Source organism: Harpegnathos saltator, unplaced genomic scaffold (genome assembly GCF_003227715.2).
Source record: "Harpegnathos saltator strain DR-91 unplaced genomic scaffold, Hsal_v8.6 scaffold810, whole genome shotgun sequence".
Classification (NCBI taxonomy): Eukaryota; Metazoa; Arthropoda; class Insecta; order Hymenoptera; family Formicidae; genus Harpegnathos; species Harpegnathos saltator.
The window spans coordinates 256,352-277,088 of NW_020230661.1; the positions used below are offsets into that span (position 1 = coordinate 256,352).

The following is a 20,737-nucleotide window of genomic DNA, read 5'->3' on the forward strand; positions in this document are numbered from 1 at the left end:
ATCCATCTCGGGGCCTGATGTGATAATAATGAAGCATTCCTTTTTAAGACATCCTACTTTCAGCCTTATCGGGGCCCTATGCTTCATGAGTGCAGCCCTGACAACTTTTTGCTCGGGTGTTTGTCAGCCTCGAGACGAGAATGGCGCTCGCGCCTCGTAATTTCTCCCTTCGTACAGCGTGTTTCGCAAATTTCTAATTTCCGAATCTTTTTTCCTTTTTTTAATGGGAAATGATCCCTTGGACGTTTTATCCCCGCGAGTCCCTGTCGTGGGGATTTCCCTCGTACGCAAACAACGCTGCGAGCGGCCCTCGCGTTATACGCCATTTTTTCGGTTTGAGAAGAGGAGAGCAGAGAAAGGCGTCGGGTGGATAATAAATTTTAATTTATAATCATTTTCCACTGGATCTATTTCGCGGCGCGGATGATGTGTTCATTGGAAAAATATTATCATCGATCAAGTTTCGTCACACCATCGGCATTTCGTTATGATGGTTTATTTATGCATGTTCAAATATTGACAGAAGGAATGGTAGATGTTAGTAACTTTTAACCACCCACTCGCTGCAAAACACGATGCAATTCGTCAGCGATAAAATTGCCAAAAACGCAAAAGTGATGGAATAATAATGCGTATAGTAGATATAAAATGCTGAAACATGCGAATAGCTAAATCGACAGCGTTTCTCCTCCCTTCTCTCTTTCTCTCTCTCTCTATCTATTTATTATTCTCTTTTTTGTCGCTCTATTTATCAGCTCGTAGGCTTCACGATTCAAATGAAGACCACAATTTTATGAAAATAAAGAAAATTTATGTAAAAAGCAACTAATACATTTAAGGCAATTAGACATTAACAGTTTTGCGAGTATACAAACCCGAGTACTCCTTGTTTCCTTCGAGTACTCGAGTACTATTAGAACTCCTGATTGAGTGAACATACAATTCCGTATCGCACGAAGGAGACTTGGCTTCTATTGGATGCAGAAGACTTTTTACGTAGGATAGTTTACTTTCTACCATTTTGCAGACTTGAATTCACTTATATCTTTATTCTTACTTTTTACACCATAAATTCCAGTGTTATTTTGACATACGTAAACCTATATTTTATTGGTTGAAGTTTTATTTCTTGAAGTTTGTTTGAAGAATAAAAGACTGTTTATACCGCCTAGATCATTTCTCTATTTTTGGATCTCTCTACCAGGTGCAATTACCGATGTCTCCTTCTGTAATTTTCAAACGTGCACTATCACTGCTTACTATCACTGAAATACTGAGAATAGCCTTCGAAACCGCTTCGTAATGGCCTGCGTGCGTGTAAATAATATTTGATGTTTCGGCTAATTTTGAAAGTTTGCTTCTAAAGATAAGTCTTCCTTCTACGGTGCAACTCACTTATCGTCAAAAAAGATGTGAAAAAGCTCTAGCAAACGGTAGGAAATATTTTGATTGAAGTAATTCAAATAATAAATAATAAATAATAAACAATCCATTCATCATTAACCCTCGAAAACTCTAATATTTATCTAACATTTATTGTAAGTTACTCTTTTAACTACAACTCTTTATCCTTCAATTATAGTTGACACGCTTTGCGCTCTTCAAATTATCATTATTGCAACGAAGCCACGTGATAGTCGTCCACAACTACTTTTTGTTCTTTCCATTTATATATATTTTTCTTGATGATTTCTCTAACCATTTCCTCTAAATGTTATTAACAATAATTATAATGGCTAAGTTATTTATAAGTTATTTATGTGCAAAGGACAATTTCTCATTTCTTATAGCCTTAAGTTTTCTCATTTTTTTATATTGCTTTATGCTCTAATGGTAAGTCGCCGTTTGTGCCATTCTTCTTATTATATAATAGTTTGACAAGAAAAATATATCTTATATGTTTGTTTTTATATACTTTTGCTAGCTAGCATATGCTGAAATATCGGTGTGTGCACCACCTTTACATCCTCATTTGATTATATTATGTTCTTAAACAATATTCTAACATAAACATATTATGCGATGTAGTTTTCGTTGTATCAGTCTCCGGTTTGATTGCTATGTTCAGACTTGTTTAATTTTCCTTTTCTAATGTTGAGCATTGCGCTATTGTTAATAAGCATCGATCGACTTTGGCACTCATTACAATGCGTGTTAACTAACTGTAACCCCAAAGGGCTTTATGATTCCAAGATTGAAATAAATTCTGCTTGACTCTACTCTGCCCTACTCTCTCTCTCTCTCTCTCTCTCTCTCTCTCTCTCTCTCTCTCTCTCTCTCTCTCTCTCTCTCCCTCTCTCTCTCTCTCTTTCTACCCTATCTCCCCCCTCTTTCTATCTATCTCTTTCCTTCTCTGCGCCCCTCACTCATTCTCTGTCCCTCTTTTGTAAAATTGCAGCCTCGTGATATCCGCGATTCTCTCGCAATCGCGGCTGCTCGACAGGCCGAGACGACCGCACGTCCGGTCGATCTCGCCGCCATAAATCCTGCGGGACCGTCGCCGGTCGAAAATTATTTCAGGCCGCCCGTCGGTCACACATTACAGCCCGGTGTGTGCACGTGCGGGAACTCCGAAACGCAACCAATCGGCTTGTGTATGCGCAGCATCGATATCTCTCGGCGCTGTCATTCAGCCGCGCGCATTGCCGCGCTTAAAAGGGATTTCACGGGCGAGATCGCGCGTGCTTTTTTCACGCTATTTATCACAATCGACAAATTTCACGTCGACTGAAAATCCAAGATGGCCGGGATTAACGAGAAAAATTCACGATTCGTTCGTCGTCGGAGTGGAGATAAAGGATAGAGGGAGACTTTTCACGCTCGAGACGAGTCTCGGAAAAGTCGCGCGCTCGACGCTCGAGGAATCGAGGATCGGTTTAGCCGATCGAACGATCACCGCGCACCGGAAAACGCGGCCGGTCGGTCGGTCGGTCGAGCGCGCGATCGTGGTTTTGCTTTCAGCGGCTCGATGATTCTGAAAATTACGAACAGCCGGAATCGAGTTCTGCCTGGCAATTTATGGATCGGCCGCGCCGGCGCGGTTTTGCCCGATCGCGATTGAAGAATAATTGATGGCTGATTTGCTAATTTATGCCGGTGCGAGACGATGATCGATAGATTTATTAACGAATTAAGCAATGGCAACGGACCAGCGCGGCAGCGATATCGATCTAATTAATGGTGATTTATAGCGCGACGCTAATCCCATAACTGAATTACAGATCGTTAGTGCGTATAGATACGCATCGATTTGATACGCTGTTAATTAGAAATGCAAATATCTCGATGCGTCACGAGCGGCTCACCGACGTCGGGCGAGATGTCGATCGCGAAGAATTCCGACTGCGCGCTTTATCGCATTTCTCACGAGCGACAGCCCTTGTTATCGCCGTTCGTGCGATCCCGCGGAAGCTCGCCGGCGAGCCTTTGAAATAATTATCGATCGGACGCACGACTCGCGTGAGATGGCTGAGCGGAGTTATTTGCTTCTTCGCTTTGTGCATTATTAACCCATTACTTCTCAATTTTGCAAAATGGCGGATGCAATATGGCGTCCAAATGTCACGAGAATCATACTTCATTGCGAACACTGTGTGTATGGGTACTTATTTCATATGTTTTTGAGGTCGCTGGACTCAAATCTGGAGATATTTCCGCATGGGAAGAATGTTCTTCTAATCACATGAATAATATGATTATTCATAAAATATCTTTAGAATCTAAAGAAGTACTATTTACAAGCAGCGGCCTAAGATCGGTGAGACAACTTTAAAATTAACGGGAATGATGAAGGTAGAGTCGCAGTTCAAAAGATCGAGTCTTGAATCATAATTCGATAAGTTCATTTATGTTGAACATACCAATAATGTACGCGCATGGATGCAGACCCAATATATTGAAGGAAATATTCAGAAAAAATATAATAGATAATTTTGAGGAAGACAGTATGACACTCGTCAATATATAATGATGATTATGAATAACATTACATTCCACGTACCAAAACGAAATATCTTGTACCCATTCTCAGATTTTTTTGAGGAACATGCATTCTTCCCATGCGGAAACATCTCCAGATTTGGGTTCAGCGATCTCAAAAATATATGGAATGAGTACCCACACACATAATTCGCAATAAAGTATGATTTTCGTGGCACTCGGACGTCATATTGTATCCGCCATTTTGCAAAATTGGAAACGGATCTAAGATTCGTGTTCAGCAACCTCAAAAACATAAGAAATGACTATTCACACAATATAAATCGCAATGAAGTATGATTTTCGTGTATTTAGACGCCATATTACATCCACCATCTTGAATCAGTTGAAAAATAAAATCAATAATCATTGTTTATCCCTCGAGTAGCCAAACTCTGTCAATTCAATTGTCCCTGACAGCTCTGGACAAAATTTTTCGAAGTTCTCCACGGTAAAGAGCTCATAGTTGATGAAAAAATTTTTGTCAACTTTGAGCCGTCATATTTAATTATCAGTTGATAATTCCAAAATTATGACTCCAGATTCTGAAAGATCAGGTTTTTTTTTTACGTGGAAAAGCATATTTTGTTATTAGTTTTCATGTGATTTTATCACTTTTCTGAACCAGAAATCGGAAATTCGAGTAGGCGAATTCGTGACTTTTCCTTCCTTCTTCATCCTCTTTTTCCTCTTCTTCTACTCTGTCGCTTCTTCGCTTTCTTCCTTTTTCCTCTACTCTCCTCTTCTTTTCCGGGAGGCTCGGTTTGTTGATAGCGCGCATCCTGTTCTGAGGATAATTAAACGAGAGTTAACCACATCCACGCTCTTTTTCCTTCAATGCTCCTTATCAGTCGCGTATCACGGGCGATACGTTTGTCGCGCTGCCATTCAGTCGGAATGAGCCTTCCAATAATCCTATCCAGTTCGAGAATATAATCTCAACATTTGCGGATGCACTGCGGTAGGACGGCCGGATGTCGGCCGTAGAGAGCGGTGTCTCGTGATTAGTTAAAATCACGAGACTGATATTGCACTTTAGTCAGTCGCCGATATACCGTCTTCGCAAGTACGCCAGCTCGACGAAAATACGATAAATCGTTTGCTTTCTCTCTCTCTCTCTTCTTTTCCAACTCGTCTCAAACGTCCGGAAAGCATCGGTCGTCATGCCTCTACGCGACCTTGTTCTCCTGTCGATCTCGATCAGTTACCTCTCTGTGTCGTCGGCGATCGTCGAGACGCAGGAGTTGTCTCCCAGGATCTCGTCGAAGCCCATACATATGATCTGGAATATACACCTGCAGGATCTGTCGGACAGGTGGAGGATGGTGAACCCGGAGGTCCAAGTACGAACGGAGCCTCAAAAGCAGAGAGAGAATCAGGTTTTAGACCACAAGTCTGAGCTCGTCGATAACTTTGAATACGTCGACCAAAATCTTGAGTACGTATCAATCAACAGAGTGATGTCACCAAACCGGTATGCACCGATTTAATAAGTGACATCACTATTTGACATCTCGAATACGTAGCGGCGCTTCCGTCAAATGTTTCGTGTCATGTTACAAGGAAGACTCGGCGATTGCTATAATCTTTGCAAAAATATGGAACAAATGCATCGCAACTAGAACATTTTTTTAAATATTTTATATCTTATGCGACACTGTAATGAGAATAAGTTACACTGTAGTGTCTCAAGATTAAGAATGCTTCTCGAAACATTATTTCTCGACATCTCTCGCTACAACGTCGCAAATTATACAGGGTGATTATGAGGCACCTAAAACAGGTGAATAACTTTGAATAACTTTGAAAATATACAAGACAGAGAAAATGTCAAATATGGAAGTCGCAGGGTTTTAAGTGACGCATCGCGTAGTGATACCAGTATGATCTTGAACAGCGTCATCGAGGTTACGGAAAGATTTTGAATCTTGAATTTTTTGAATGGAAACTCCCAATTAATCTGAGCAACTTTTGTTTGAAACATTTTTTTATTTCCATAATATTTTTTGAGATATTTAAGAACAACTTGGCAACATTTTCAATATTTGGCTTATCATATCTCGATAACTATTCGTCGGAAGAAAAAGTAGTACTAGACATTGTTTTATTCCCTTCGGTCTCAAGAATATGATGTTACAATAGTTACATCTAACTTTTGTTAACATGATGACTTTGAAATTTCCAGAAGTCATACTAGTATTGCTATGTGATGCGTCGCTTAAAACCTTACAACTTTTACATGTAACATTCATTTTTATCTTGCATATTTTCAAAATTATACAACTGGCCTGTTTTAAGCGGCCTATTTTAGGTACCTCATTCTGTATACAGGATGCATAAAAAGTACCGGGACGGCGAAACATCTCGAAAACTAAGCATTTTAGAAAAAAATGTTTCAGACAAATATTGTATGGTTTCAAGGGGGACATGAAACAACTATGTCATTTCGTTTGCAGATGGCGCCACTTTCGAGATATTCACTGATCATTACTTTTCTTAAATGGAAATCCCAATTTTTTATTATATCATCTTTTTCTACCAATTAATTTTAACGACTTTTGTTTGAAACATTTTTTTTATTTGCCTAATATTTTTTAAGATATCTAAGAAAAATTTGATAACCTTTTCAATATTTAACTTACGATACCTCGTTAACTATTTGTCGGAAGAAAAAGTGATACTAACTTTTTTATTCTATTTGGTCTTAAGAACATATTGTTAAAATAATGCTCTAACTTTTGTTAACTTACCGACCTTTAGTAATTTCAAAATCATCAAATTAAAAAAATATTTCAGACAAAAGTTGTTCAAATTAAAAAATATTTCAGACAAAAGTTGTTAAAATTAATTGGTAGAAAAGATTAGTTGGTAGAAAAGAATAAAAAATTGAGGGTTCCATTTAAGAAAAGTAATGACCAGTGATTATCTCGAAAGTGCCGCCGTCTGTAAACAAAATGATATAATTATTTTATGAAACCATACAACTTTTGTCTGAAAGACATTTGTCTGACACTTTTTTCTAAAATGCTTAGTTTTCGAGATATCTCACCATCCCGATACTTTTTATACATCCTATATAAAGTACTACTCTCTAAATATTTTGTTTAACACTTGTCTCGCGTATTTTATAGTCTCAGAACTTTAGCAAAAATATAAAAAATTATATTTTCTCTGAAGGACTATTTTTACTCCTTGTGTACTGGCTTTGCCTCTGCAATAAAAAATAGCTGTATCATTAAGCTGGCGCGTACTCGCTTTGCGCAAACTTTTCCGGATTTGTGGCTTGTCCGGCCTTCCTTGCCAGTTAACTGACATTAGAGTTAATTATCTCAGTGCGGCTTTTATCACAAATCAATTGACAGCGAATTCGCGGCGAAGACGCATTCGGCGGCAGACGAGAGGAAGGAGGATAGACTGCAGGATAAGATTGCAAAGCGTGAGAAGTTCAATCAACTGGAGCATATCATCATGCAGCCACCATTCTGCCCGGAAGGCCAAGAGATGGACAGTAAAGGAATCTGCAGACCCCTCATGTGAGTGAACACTTTTTTCCCCAAAACGAAAGAAAGAAGCTTCCGATCCGAACTTGCAGATGTTCCCACCGATTTTTCGAAACATACGCAAAATGAATATTCAGTTGCACTATCGCACTGTTTGAATACTTAACGCTTTGCGTGATTTTTCTGTTGCAGACTATCGCAAGAGGTTTTGAATGAGCGAAAGACTAAACGACCAAATCGCATTCCGTTTACCCGCCTCGCTCTTCCATAGGATATCAATACACTGAAAATATATATCGAGCTGTTCCATTTTATAAATAAAACAATGTCACCAGGTAACGGACACGTGTACATTTCAAATGCGTCCTGTATTTCGACAACACACGGATTAATTCCACTGACACGCGACACAGTTGCGACATTGTCTTGCGTAATCGTTATTTAGCCTGTAGCAGATAACAGAGTAGATACAGCTAGTAGAATAGCTCCCCGCCGACGTTTCTATTGTAGAGATTAAATCGACCGATCCCCTCCATGCAGTCTTCTTACGCGCGTGTTGCATGTGTGTTTTTTTTTCTTTTTTCATTTCAAGAACTACGTCGGTTCTTTCTCGTAGAACACTAAGCTCCGACGAAGAAGCCTTGAAGTTTATTCAGGATCGAGGAATAACGCGTTACGCTTAATGGCGTTATCGTCGGAAGTTAATTTCACCGACGACGTTGCTTTGTTCACTGATAATGACAACGACAACGCAATTGCATCTTCACGCCGGCGGTAATGAATATTTCTTCCTTCGCTACTTTACACATGAAAGATAAAGCTATGTAAAAAATGGGCAACGGCGAATTACGAAAAAATGTACTCAAAAGTGTCTCGGTGAGAAAGTCGTGGAAAAAACGTAACGAGACTCGTTACTTCTCGATCAATGGTAAACGGAGTTACTCATTCCGACGAATCCGTGCAACGAATTGTTTTCGAGAAGTGGTCTTCCCGATCGTGAAAATCCACCGGAGATCAAAGAGAATCATTAGTTTGCATCAGTCGTCCAGTCATTGCTTCCGAGTACGCACATGTATTAACAATCGTTAATTAATTGGCTAATTGTTACCCTGGCAATTCGATACAGCGTATTGTATCGCGTTGCATCATATTGCATGCAGACACGATCAGAAAACGATCGGAAAAATCAGCCGGGCGAACATTAAAGCCTCATTGGGAAGTCCGGCGGACTGTTCAAACAACACAGGCGCAACAATCGACGCGCAGCCTTCGAATTAATTGTCGCGGTTACGTCAGAGACCGAGAAGATTCCGACATTAAGTAATCCTCGCGATTAATGGATGAGAACGAGTAAGAAGAATACGCGATTGTCGTTGTCACGCGGAACCGTCGTCCGGGGAGAGTCGCGCGACGAGATAAAACGCGCACGTTGCAGCTGCGAAAAACACATGGCCGCGAGCTCGGAATCGGAGAGAGAGAGAGAGAGAGAGAGAGAAGCCGACGTCAGGATTAAATCGCACGTGGATTTACGATGAAAAACGCCGGATTAGGATTGAACAAGTGCGGCCGCGATCCGCTGCTAGCGAGGCCGCGCCGAGGGGCCGCCGTGAATTATTACGACTAATTAGGGTTAACCGCGGACATAATAAGAACAGACTGAACATGACCAATGGTTTAGCAACGAGGATCAGATAGAAAGGGACGGGAGAGATCAGATAGAGAAAAAGGCGAAGGCTGTCTCTCTCTCTCTTTCCCTCCCTCTCTCTCTCTCTCTCTCTCTCTCTCTCTCTCTCTCTCTCTCTCTCTCTCTCTCTCCCCCTGTCCAACATGATCTTCAGGACTCGCGCCTTCGGACATTCCGACGGCCGGCCTATTTTTAATTATGTCCACGGTGTTCACCACATCCGCGCGCACGCGCGCCAAGTGTCGCGCTTCCGCGCGGCGGCGACGGTCTTGCTCTTATCAGCCAGCTGTTTCGCTTATCTCACGGCGGGCGTGTTTGTCGCGCCGTCATTAAATCGCATTAATCGCCCCCGGCGCCCATCCACTCGCACGAATTTAATTTTACATTTGCGGTCGCGCGCTGCGCTGCGGCCGCAAAGGCGGAAACGCGCTCGCTCGCTCGCGAGCGCCCGGCGGAACGCCGCTAGTCTTGCGGCTAAGTTTGCGAGCACAGACGCGGGAGGACTAATTATTTCGCGCTTCCACCGGACCAGTCGTCCGCCGTGCGTCCGCCGCGCTGAAAGTGCGCCAGGAACTCGAGGACTCGGGATCGGATCGTCAATCGAACCCCCGCGCGCGCGATTCCATCCGCCGCGGCCGGCCGGGCGATTCATCCGGCACTCAATCCGCAGAAATCACCGCCAGCTGCGTGCGATAACGCGATAATAGTGGCGCGCACAGCCAGAGAGATCGTTATTGATTATCAACTATTCACAGCGGCGAAGCGCGTATCGTGCGTCGGGCCGAGCGTCAATGTCATTAGCATCGCGCAGCGCGTCCTGATACGACGAGCCGAGGCGACGGGACTTTCGTTTGCTTTCTCTCTCTCTCTCTCTCTCTCTCTCTCTCTCTCTCTTTTGTCTATTTTCTTCCCTTCTAAAAATCGATATCGCGCGTGGATTGTCGTCCGCTATGCGCTCCTACGGCCACGTCCCTCGGGTTTTGCTGTTGATCGCGACGATCGTCAGCATCTCGACGTTCAGCACCTCGTCGACGATGACGTCGCCGGGGGATCCAGCGAACAACCTGAACGATGTGTCGGACAAGTGGAAGACGGCGCAATATGGTGGTCAGCGAGCGCCGAGGAAGGTTTCTGTAACGAGGATCTCCGACCGACCGACCGACAACTGGTACTATTGGATGTATTACAAGTACCTCATGAATAATTACAAGTACGTAAGAGCGAGAACGAGCGCGCGATCCGAGTCGCGTCTTGGCGCAACACTCGGTAACATCGTAATAATCTTGCACGGCTTTTCTGTCACGAATCGAATTAGCGCGGCGGCGACCAACGGGAAGAAAGACTCGGCTCGATTGGAATACGACGAATCGAGCGAAAGAATGCGCGAGATCGATGAGGACGGCATCGTGATGCCCGACATCGTGATGCCCGACAGGATTCCGCTCATCGGCTCCAGGAATATCATTTACGCGCCCTCATTCTGCCCGGAAGGAAAGAAGCCGGACGAAGTGGGACGTTGTAGAACTGTCGTGTAATGTGAGTTGTCTTTTTTGTCTCTTTTTACGCCAAGCGGAAGAGATGATTCACGGAAATTACAGTCATTTTCATGGAATTAGCAGATGTTGCTAAACAATCGGTGAGACTAAGAAGCTAATAAAAAATAATCCAAGTCTTAACGAACAGATATGGCATTGTTCGTACAAGAGAAATAAAATTATTACATGAGATCAAAATGTTACATAAAATAAAATACTATGTAAAATTAGCTACATAAGACGATTGTCGCTAACACTATAGTAGCGATTGTTACAAGAATGCTTTCCCCGGCTATAAATATTTCAATGTGCCATTACAGTCACGAATACCGCAAACAGTTTTCCCTCGCTGTAGAGACGATCTTCGATCGCTTATTGGAAAAATTATTAAGTTATTACGTAATTATTTAATTAGTTAACCTTTAAAGGCTACTGTGGATGAAATTTCATCCCATGCGAATTTTTTATTTTATTAAAAAACGTAACCACACTGACAATATTAATTTTATAGGTATTTATTTATATTATCAGTAGGGACAATATTACGATAAGACGGATCAATTCTCATATAATATTATAATAACAAAAAAAGATAACTTGGATGGATATTTAATGTAGCTTTTAAGGATTAATTATTAAAAATAATTTAAATTAGGGAAACAGATATATCATATATACAGGGTGTATACAAAATACCGAGATGGCGAAAAATCTCGAAAACTAAGCATTTTAGAAAAAAACGTTTCAGACAAAAATTGTATGGTTTCAAGGGAAAAGTGTTTTAACTTTATTAACTTATCGACCTTTGGAAATTTCAAAATCATCAAATTAACAAAAGTCAGAGCGCTATATAACAATATATTCTTGAGATCAAGTAAAGTAAAAAAGAGTCTAGTAATATTTTTTTCGATAAATAGTTTACGAGATATCGCAAGTTAAATATTGAAAAGGTTATCAAATTTTCCTTAAATATCTCAAAAACTATTAGGCAGATAAAAAATGTTTCGGACAAAAATTGTTCAAATTAATTGGTAGAAAAAGATGATGTAATAAAAAGTTCGGGTTTCCATTTAAGAAAAGTAATAATCAGTGAATATCTCGAAAGTGGCATCTGTAAACAAAATGATATAGTTGTTTTATGTTCCATACTTGAAACCATACAACTTTTGTCTGAAACATTTTTTTCTAAAATGCTTAGTTTCCGAGATATTTTCGCCGCCTCGGTACTTTTTATACACTCTGTATATGTATAGCCATATTATGTAGGGCAGGTAGGATCGTTCAATCTTTATGATTCTCCGACATTCGACATGGCAATTATAATAAAACTGGCGACGAACATTTTGCGGTTTTATTTCAAGCGAAAGAAAATTAACTCCGACGTAATCGAAAAGCGTACGTTATTGATATATTCCAGTTATTATATGGAGCAAAGCGTTACAAAATATACAAGGCGTACACAAAGCATAACACTACGTCAACGGCCACGTACGATAATATCGAGTGTCCTCTTATTTACAGAACGCATTTATCATAATTATTTATGCATTGAGGAAAAAAATGTCTGCTACGTGTGACTGTAATTGCAAGGGAGAAAAGCTCGTCAGGAAATCCGTTCTCGTAGTAAACGCCACTATAACGTTGTTGACGGAAACTTCACAGTACAAGTTTGTAAAAAAGTCGATCGAACTTTTCTAATTGGAATAACCAATTTGAGTGTGTCTCAATTCAACTAATCGATTCGGGGAAATTCAAGCGAGGTCTGTTTAATCGACGATTTATAAAAGCGAAAGGAATAAAAGGACGTTCGATCAACGATTTAACTTGAAAAATTTCAAAATCGTTAGTTTGACGATTAATATAACCAAATTCAATCGAGACTCGTTCAGCGACGAACGCCATTCGTCACTAATGCTATTCGTCGCTAAGCGAAACTAATCGCGGTCTTGGTTGAACTCGGTCTATTATATTCGCCCATATCAACTGCCAATAGACTGAACTTCCATTAAAATCCTCTTTTGAAATCGCTCATATCAATCCTCATTGAGCATCTTTCCATCGGGTTTATGCGGTTCAATCGTCAAACGGAAGGGACTCCGCTTAAAATCGGCTCGCATCGTTCGTCAATTAGACACGATGTTTGACTTATTGAGGACTTGAATAAGTTCTCGCTGTTTTTTCGTGAAAATGAATGCTTTATTTAAAAAAATTAGTAAAGAACATGTCATTGAAAGCATTGTTCATCGCTAGCCACTACTTTCTGCCATCTTTCTGGCAGCATACGAATACCATGTCGAAAGAACGACTCATCTTTTGAGGTTATCCACGAATCGACCCATTTCTTGGCATCTTCATAAGAATGGAAGTGCTGCTCAGCCAGGCCATGAGTCATCGATCGGAACAAGTGGTAATCGAAAGGAGCAATGTCCGGTGAATACGGCGAGTGGGATAGGACTTCCCATTTGAGCGTTTCCAAGTAGGTTTTGACCGGTTTTGCAACATATGGCCGAGCGTTGTCATGCTGCAAAATTACTTTGTCGTGTCTCTCCTCGTATTGCGGCCGTTTTTCTTTCAATGCTCGGCTCAAACGCATCAATTGTAGTCGATAGCGATCTCCCGTGATAGTTTCGTTGGGTTTGAGGAGCTCATAAAACTACACTCAGCTGATCCCACCAAATACAGAGCATGAGCTTGGAACCATGGATATTCGGCTTTGCCGTCGATGTTGATATATGGCCGGGCTCACCCCACGATTTTCTACGCTTCGGGTTATCGTAGTGTATCCACTTTTCATCGCCAGTCACGATACGATGCAAAAAAACCTTTCCTTTTCTGCCGTTGGAGCAGCTGTACGTGAAAAAACGCCATTCAACATCTCTTGGCTTCAATTCGTACGGCCCACCCAATTTCCTTGCTTTTGAATCATTCCTAATGCTTTTAAACGTTTGGCAACTGTTGTGTGATCAACTCCTAATGATTCTGCAAGTTCATTTTGCGTCTGACATGGGTCTTCATCGAGTAATGTTTCCAATTCTTCGTCTTCAAACTTTTTCGGTGCGCCAGAGCGTTCTTTATCGTCAACAAAATCATTATTTTTAAAGCGTCTAAACCAATCTCTGCATGTTGTTTCCGACAGAGCATGGTCGCCGTAAGTCTCCATAAGAATTCTATGTGCTTCAACTGCAGATTTTTTGAAAAAAGTAATGCAGTAAAATTCCCCGCAAATACTCTTTTTTGGCACGAAATTCGACATGTTTAACGCTATGAAAAAATATGTTGTTTACGCTTCGGCGGAATAACATATACTGTCATTTCGAGCCTAATGATGGAGCTTCACGACGAAGTTGGCTGTAGTATTGCCCGATGCAAAAAGGCTAAGATAACACCATCTGTCGGGAAACAGCGAGAACTTATTCAAGTCCCCAATAAAAAAGTAAAAATAAATATCTCACAAAATCTATTCGCATGTTTGCTGCTAACACTTATTTGTTAAAACAACCAAGGAAGAAGGTTGGTGCAAAAAATGACTATAATTCGTAGTGACCATTTTTTCTTTCAGTGTGATTGGTACGATCAGCGTAATGACACGTGTTGCACATTTCGTTTGTTGTAGAATGTAAAAGCGGCCGCCCGAGTGTTTAATCGACATTGCTTCGTTTACCGAGACCGATCCCAATTGAAACTGAAATGATCTGGTGATGCTGCTATGAGGCGCCGCTTCGCCTATCGCGACTAAAACGCTACAGGAAAACAGAATCTTCGACGTATGCGTTTCGTCTCGGGACTTTCGTCGAGAGCTTAATCGATGACAGACACACGCAGAAAAAAGGTATCAATTAGTACCGTCGACCAGACGAGAATTCGACGACGAGAAACGATATCGCCATTATCGTCAGCGAAAAAACACTCATCTGAGCATTTGGCTGTATTAAAACTAACTGCGATGATTGAAAACAAAGGCAATTAAATCAAGTTTTTCTGCCTCTATAACTGCCGACTTTTCCATCTGCTCTCCTTCTTGCCAGGCAACGGAAAATTCAGTTGCACTCTTTGCATATAATTATTTCTTTCCCATAGAAAGATACGGTAGAAAGATACGCGTGAATGGAATTTGCGACGCGTACATCTTTCGCCCCGTCTCACCGGTCTCCTCCATCGGCCGCGGCTGTTGAAAAATCGCTTGGAAATAATGCTGCATAATTAAAACTCTAGAATATGGAGCCTATTTTCGAAACATAAACGACGAAATGGGATCACTAAAGTCCCTCCTAAAAATTCGTAAAATCGTTTTTAATTTGTATTTTCTGATATATTTTAATATTATCTAAAATTCTATTGTATTATTTAATTAAGTTCACAATATTTATTTCTACGAACTCACATTTATTTCTACGATTTCACACAAATTTCAAGAAGACTTTCCGCTCACACTCTAAAGGTGAACTTTGCGGAACTTCATCGAGTCGCGATGGCGCGTCATAAAGAGAGTGCCGGTCACCGGGCGCGGGTTACGGCATTCAATGCGTTAACCGACACGCGATAGCGGACTAATTAGCCTCGCGCTAACATTGGCGTGAGTGCGAGAGCGCGCATCGCGCTGCGCGTTATTTTATTCGGACAAATTGCGGCGAAAGGCGGTCGCAACTTATCGAGCGGCACCGCGCCCGGGTACATCGCGCGCTATTAATCACTCGGTTATTTGCGCGGCAAGATAAAGCCTGCGCTTCGAGGGAATTACTGCAGGTGTAACATCATCGCGATTGACAACACAGCACCGCCGTAAATGCGCGCGGAATTCGCGCCCTCCCCACCGCGAGCGCTGACGCGGCTGCAGTTATATCGCGCGCCATTTTGCCGTGCACGGAAACGCAGCGAAATTCGCGCGTACTGATTATACCCAAATAAACCGGATATATTCCCTCGATGTTCTCGGAGTCGCGCCAGCTGAACTTATATGTTCTCACGTACGACGTGCGCCTCACATCGGTTAACCAATGCGCGAACGCGAGCGAGTCGAGTGTACAGTCATGTGCGTTAATTCGCGCCGCGAGTGGAGAAATGTTGCTCCCCCACTCCGGCCGTCATTCTCTGCCATCTGGCGGAAGCCAGTCGGGTTTTAGCGCGAAATGTAAACAAACACATGGCGATTCTAAGAGAGGATTCATACCTTGACAGAAAAGCAGAAAGAAAGGCAGCATCCAGTAAAAAGTCGCGCTCTGTTTCTCTCTTGCGAGAGAGCTTGCTATCAGCACCTCTCTCTCTCTCTCTCTCTCTCTTTCTCTCTCTCTCTCTCTCTCTTGGTTTCTGCTGTTCTTCTTTCTGTTTTCCTGCCAAGGTGTGAATCCGCTCTAAGGGCCATCGCACTCAAAATGACATAGATGCATATGCATAGTATAAACCCGCCTCGACCAATGAGCATTTAGGAAAAAGTTGCCATGGTGATTTACAGAGTATATTATAACTTTTTTCTAGACGCCCATTGGTCGAGACGATTTTGTGCTGTACATTTGCATATCTATGTTATTTCATGTGCGGTGGCCCAAAAAATTCTTTACAATATTTTGGAAACACACATCGGTTTTGGGAACGTGTCTATTGTTTGCATTTTTACGGCTTCTTCTAACAATTTCCGGCCGGATGAAAATGAGAATCGGAATGGGGGAACAATGCTTCTCTGCTCTCGCGGCGCGAATTAATGCACGTGACTGTACACAGCGCGAGCGAAAGGAAGATGCTTAATGATTCAGTGGTCTAATGAAGAATCGAACGCGCCAGCAGCGGAACTTATGTATACGGTAAACGGATTGCAGATGTACATTACAACTGACTAATTAAATTAAATTAATATCGGGCACACGCTGTTGTTTCATCGTAGCAATATCTCCAATGGGATCGCCGGACGGAATCCTAATTAATTGTACCGCGTGTGCGTGCGCGATAAATAGAGGGAGAGCGTGCGTGTACGTGCGCACGTACACGCAAACGCGCGCTCAGATTGTTATAATTGCAAATTGGATAAACGTGAAAAAATATCCCGCCGCGGGGAGCGCACAGAAAAAGGGATCGTTCTACTGCGAAGAGGAGAATTCAGTTTGCTTCTTCCCTCTTTTAAGCAGCGGGCTTTTCTTCAACCAGGAATATCTACTTGCCGATAGTCTTAAAATATTCTCATCAGAAATGTTGGAATGCTCATTATAATGTGTTCGAGAGCAAAATTGACCTTCTTTTCAAGAATCTTACAAAGCTCGCGCTTTATCTAGAGAGCAAACCGAATTCTTCGTTCGGTTTAATTTATTCTTGTCTTAATTTAATATTCTTCACTAAAGTTTTACAGTAAATTAGGACACTTGTTAGGACTCAGAATGACTTTTGAGTAGGTTTGATGCTTATGACGAACTTGCGATGGATGCGCGAATAGATAAACTTACGAAGTACTCGAAATAAAAAGCATATATATAGGGTGTATAAAAAATATCGGGACGGAGAAGTATCTTGAAAACTAAGCATTTTAGAAAGAAATGTCTCACACAAAAGTTATATGGTTTAAGAGAGATATAAAACTACTATATCATTTTGTTTACAGATGGCGCCATTTTCGAGATATTCACAAGTATATTCATTGGTTATGAAAACCTCAATTTTTATCATATCATCTTTTTCTACCAATTAATTTGAACAACTTTTGTGTGTGAAACATTTTTTATTTGACTAATATTTTTTGAGATATTTGACAAAAACTTGATAACTTTTTTTAATATTTAACTTACGATATCTCGTAAACTATTTTCGGAAGAAAAGCGGTACTAGAGTTTTTTATTCTATTTAGTCTCAAGAAAATATTATTACAATAGCGCCCTTTTGTTAATTTGATGATTTTGAAATTTCCAAAGGTCAATAAATTAATAATAAGTTAAAAGTTAGGGCACTATATATATATATATATATATATATATATACTGTAACAATATATTCTTGAAATCAAATAAAATAAAAAAGTTTAGTAATGTTTCTTCTTCTGACAAACAGTTAGCGAGAGGTATCGTAAATATTGAAAAACAATCTAATAATGAAAAATAACTAAATATTAAATATTGTAAAAGTTACTAAATTTTTCTTAAATATCTTGAGAAATATTAGGCAAATAAAAAACTATTTCAAACAAAAGTTGTTCAACTTAATTGGTAGAAAAGGATGATACAATAAAAAATTGGATTTCCATTTAAGAAAAGTAATGATCTGTGTATATCTCGAAAGTGACGCCATCTGTACAAAATCTGAACAAAATAATATAGTTGTTTTACATTCCCCTTAAAACCATACAACTTTTATCTGAAATATTTGTTTCTAAAATGCTTAATTTTCGAAATATTTCGTCTTCCCGGTACTTTTTATACACTCGTAAAATTTACTTGAGTGCGATATGCATCTTTCTGTACGTGCGAGTTTTGTTTTGCGTCTTCGCGAATTACAGCAATTTTACTTACCGATATACAAGATGCCGTCGAGATCGAGATTCTCGTTGCTGCCCGGGCTATTACCGACGGTCACGTGGTCGTCCACGGCAAGAGTGTGCCTCTTCGAGGCGGGTCTGCCGATGCTGACGGCGTGCCACTTGCCATCGTTCAACTTGGACTTGGAGGCGTCCCTGACCCTGACGGGCCCGTCGCCCAAATCGAACACGTAGTGGATGTGTCCGTTAACCAGCTCGACCGCGATGAAGTCACGTTCCCTTCCGGCGTTATAAAGGATCAAGCCGTTCGCTTCGCGTGTTTTAAACTGAAAAGTAACGTGTGTATACGTATGAGATGTCGAGACGCAGCGGTTTTGGCTCCTCCGCGGGGAAAGAGGAAGACGGAGATACTCGTGAGATTGTGTTGCCGGAGAATATCGCGAGAAGGAAGATTAGCGGAGGAAGGTAAGATGCGATCGTGACGGCTGTGATGTCTTTCAAACGACAGCGAATATTGTCACCGAAGCTCGGTTGTTTGAGCCTCGGAACTGCGGCGAGTAATATTCACACTGGCAGACACGAGTAATCAACTAGAGATAAGATGTTTAGGGATGGATCTCACCTGGAAGTAGATGTTGGTCTCCACGTACGCCTTGAGTACCGGCAGCCCGACGAAGGTGTGCTTGGAGGTAAAGGTCACCGGATGATGCACCGGATGGTTCCTCTTGCCGAATTTGCCGCTCACCCTGATGATGGGTGTGACGCCCTGATGCGAGGACTCGTGATTGCCGGCGCTGCGCGCAATCTCCAGATACGGATAGCCGTTGAACCAGATCTGCTGCAGCTGACCCACAAAGTGCGGTATGTCCTCGCCCGCGTGCAGGTATCCGCCCACGTGGAGAGTGCGGAATTCTAGGGTACTCTGCTTGCCGAGCTGGGTCTCCACTGCAACCGCGAGTAACGTCTCGTTAGATTTCATTAACGCACGATCAAGCGTTGACTGGTACGCTCTATATAGACATTGTCTCAAACAGCGACAGCTTCATTCAGCTGCATAATAGAAACAGTTCTGCCTCTGACGTTCTGACTGAAATACCAAGTGAATCAGGTGACAGATATAATTCATTGAGTTGTAGCTAGATGACCAGTCCAATAAATTAAACTCTGAGCCAGCTTTAAATTTGGGACGAAGGCTAACGAACTTTGAAGAACGAGTGCATCAATAAGCTAAACTGCAAGTCGAGTGCACATTTAAAAATAAATTTGCATGAATAAAAGATCGGCGAAATGTTAAAAGATTTAGCAAAATCGTTTCCTGGAAAAGAATCCTGAAAAAGCAAGGCAATTAGATTGCCATGTGTAATCCCGAACTCTCTCGAATTCCGTCCGTCCAACTCGACTCGTATTAAATGTATGCAAAAATTTTAGCTTTCTTTCAGCTCCCAAAGAAAATATTTTAAATTGAAGTATTTTCTCGCCAGTTTGTGTTCTCGTGAGGTCGGTATTGAATTCTACTCTAATACGCCATTCATTATGATTTAAGGTGCACATAACCTTAAAAATAACAAATGATACCAATGAGCGACGCGAAACTTTATATTTGCCACTGATGTAGAAAGCTATCCGGAGTTTATCCGCGAATGTCTGCGTTTAGGATTATCATACACGATCCATTTTTCATCGCTAGTTACAATTTTCGACAAAGAATCTTTGTTGCGCCGTCTGAAAAGCAATGAGACGCGCGTACTCAACCGGCGGATGATGCTGTTTTGCGATAATTCATGCGGCATCCATTTTCCGAGCTTCTGAATTCTTCCCATGTCATGCAGTTGCCTTGAAGCTGTTGCTTAGTCAACTCCGAGCTGTTCTGCAAGTTCTACTCGCGTTTGGGATGGATTTTCATTCAACAACGCTTCCAAATTGTCGACTCAAGCTTTCGTGGCGTTCAGAGCGCGGACGATCACTCGTCAAAATCATCGCTTTTAAAGCGACGAAAGTAATATTTCCGCGTATTGTGGGACACAATATTTGCTCCAAAAATAGAGCAAATAGATGATTTAGCAGCGTCTTTTCCTTGCTGAAATTCATATCGAATGCAATGTCGAGTATAAAGTTTTCCGCCGTTCATTGTATCAACTGTTATTTTTAAGGTTATGTGCCCCAATGGATCATAATGAATGACGTTTTAGAAAGTTGAATACCAACTTTATAAAACCGCCAAACGGCAGGAAAATATTTAAATTTGAAATAATTACACCAAAAGGCTGAAAAGAAAAGACTAAAACTTTTGCATACACTTAATATTACTTCCTATCTTTAAATCTTTTTGACGGCAGTACACCTAGCATTCCGAGTTGCCGGAATAGACATCCATGCCAGCAGTGCTGGCATTCCGAGTGCAAAGGATTAACAACGGGTGATCCTCGTGACATTATTCTTCCCTTTTAGGTGTTGCGCTCCGACGAGCCTTTTTTTTTACAACACTAGCAAACTCGCGCGCTATTCGCGAAATTCGCAGGCCTGCATCGAGCCGAAGACGACGATGAAGCGCCGCGACCGTGCGTCTTGCGCGCGCGCTGCGCGGCAATTA

At 41.4% G+C, this 20,737-nt stretch overlaps 3 protein-coding genes across 10 annotated transcripts in view; 2 read left to right on the plus strand and 1 right to left on the minus strand.

The window, feature by feature from the left end:
- Positions 1-20,737, minus strand: part of Nrx-1 (neurexin 1) — a 497,229-nt gene that overhangs the window by 80,207 nt on the left and 396,285 nt on the right. For all 7 annotated transcript variants that reach the window (XM_019845315.2, XM_019845314.2, XM_019845312.2 and 4 more), the window contains 2 exons: positions 18,770-19,092; positions 18,182-18,473 (listed from right to left, as the gene is read on the minus strand). In XM_019845315.2, the coding sequence (XP_019700874.2) occupies positions 18,182-18,473; positions 18,770-19,092 (615 nt within the window). The remainder of the gene's footprint in view (positions 1-18,181; positions 18,474-18,769; positions 19,093-20,737) is intronic.
- LOC105191680 (hypothetical protein) lies at positions 4,702-7,835 on the plus strand. The gene is made up of 3 exons (XM_011155235.3): positions 4,702-5,416; positions 7,341-7,511; positions 7,671-7,835. The coding sequence occupies exons 1-3, from the start codon at positions 5,142-5,144 to the stop codon at positions 7,747-7,749; spliced, it is 525 nt and encodes a 174-aa protein (XP_011153537.1). The 5' UTR covers positions 4,702-5,141; the 3' UTR covers positions 7,750-7,835.
- LOC105191679 (uncharacterized) lies at positions 9,568-14,687 on the plus strand. 2 transcript variants are annotated; one of them, XM_011155234.3, is made up of 3 exons: positions 9,568-10,372; positions 10,478-10,698; positions 14,311-14,687. In XM_011155234.3, exons 1-2 carry the CDS (start codon positions 10,113-10,115, stop codon positions 10,695-10,697), a joined length of 480 nt encoding a protein of 159 aa, XP_011153536.1. In that variant the 5' UTR covers positions 9,568-10,112; the 3' UTR covers position 10,698; positions 14,311-14,687.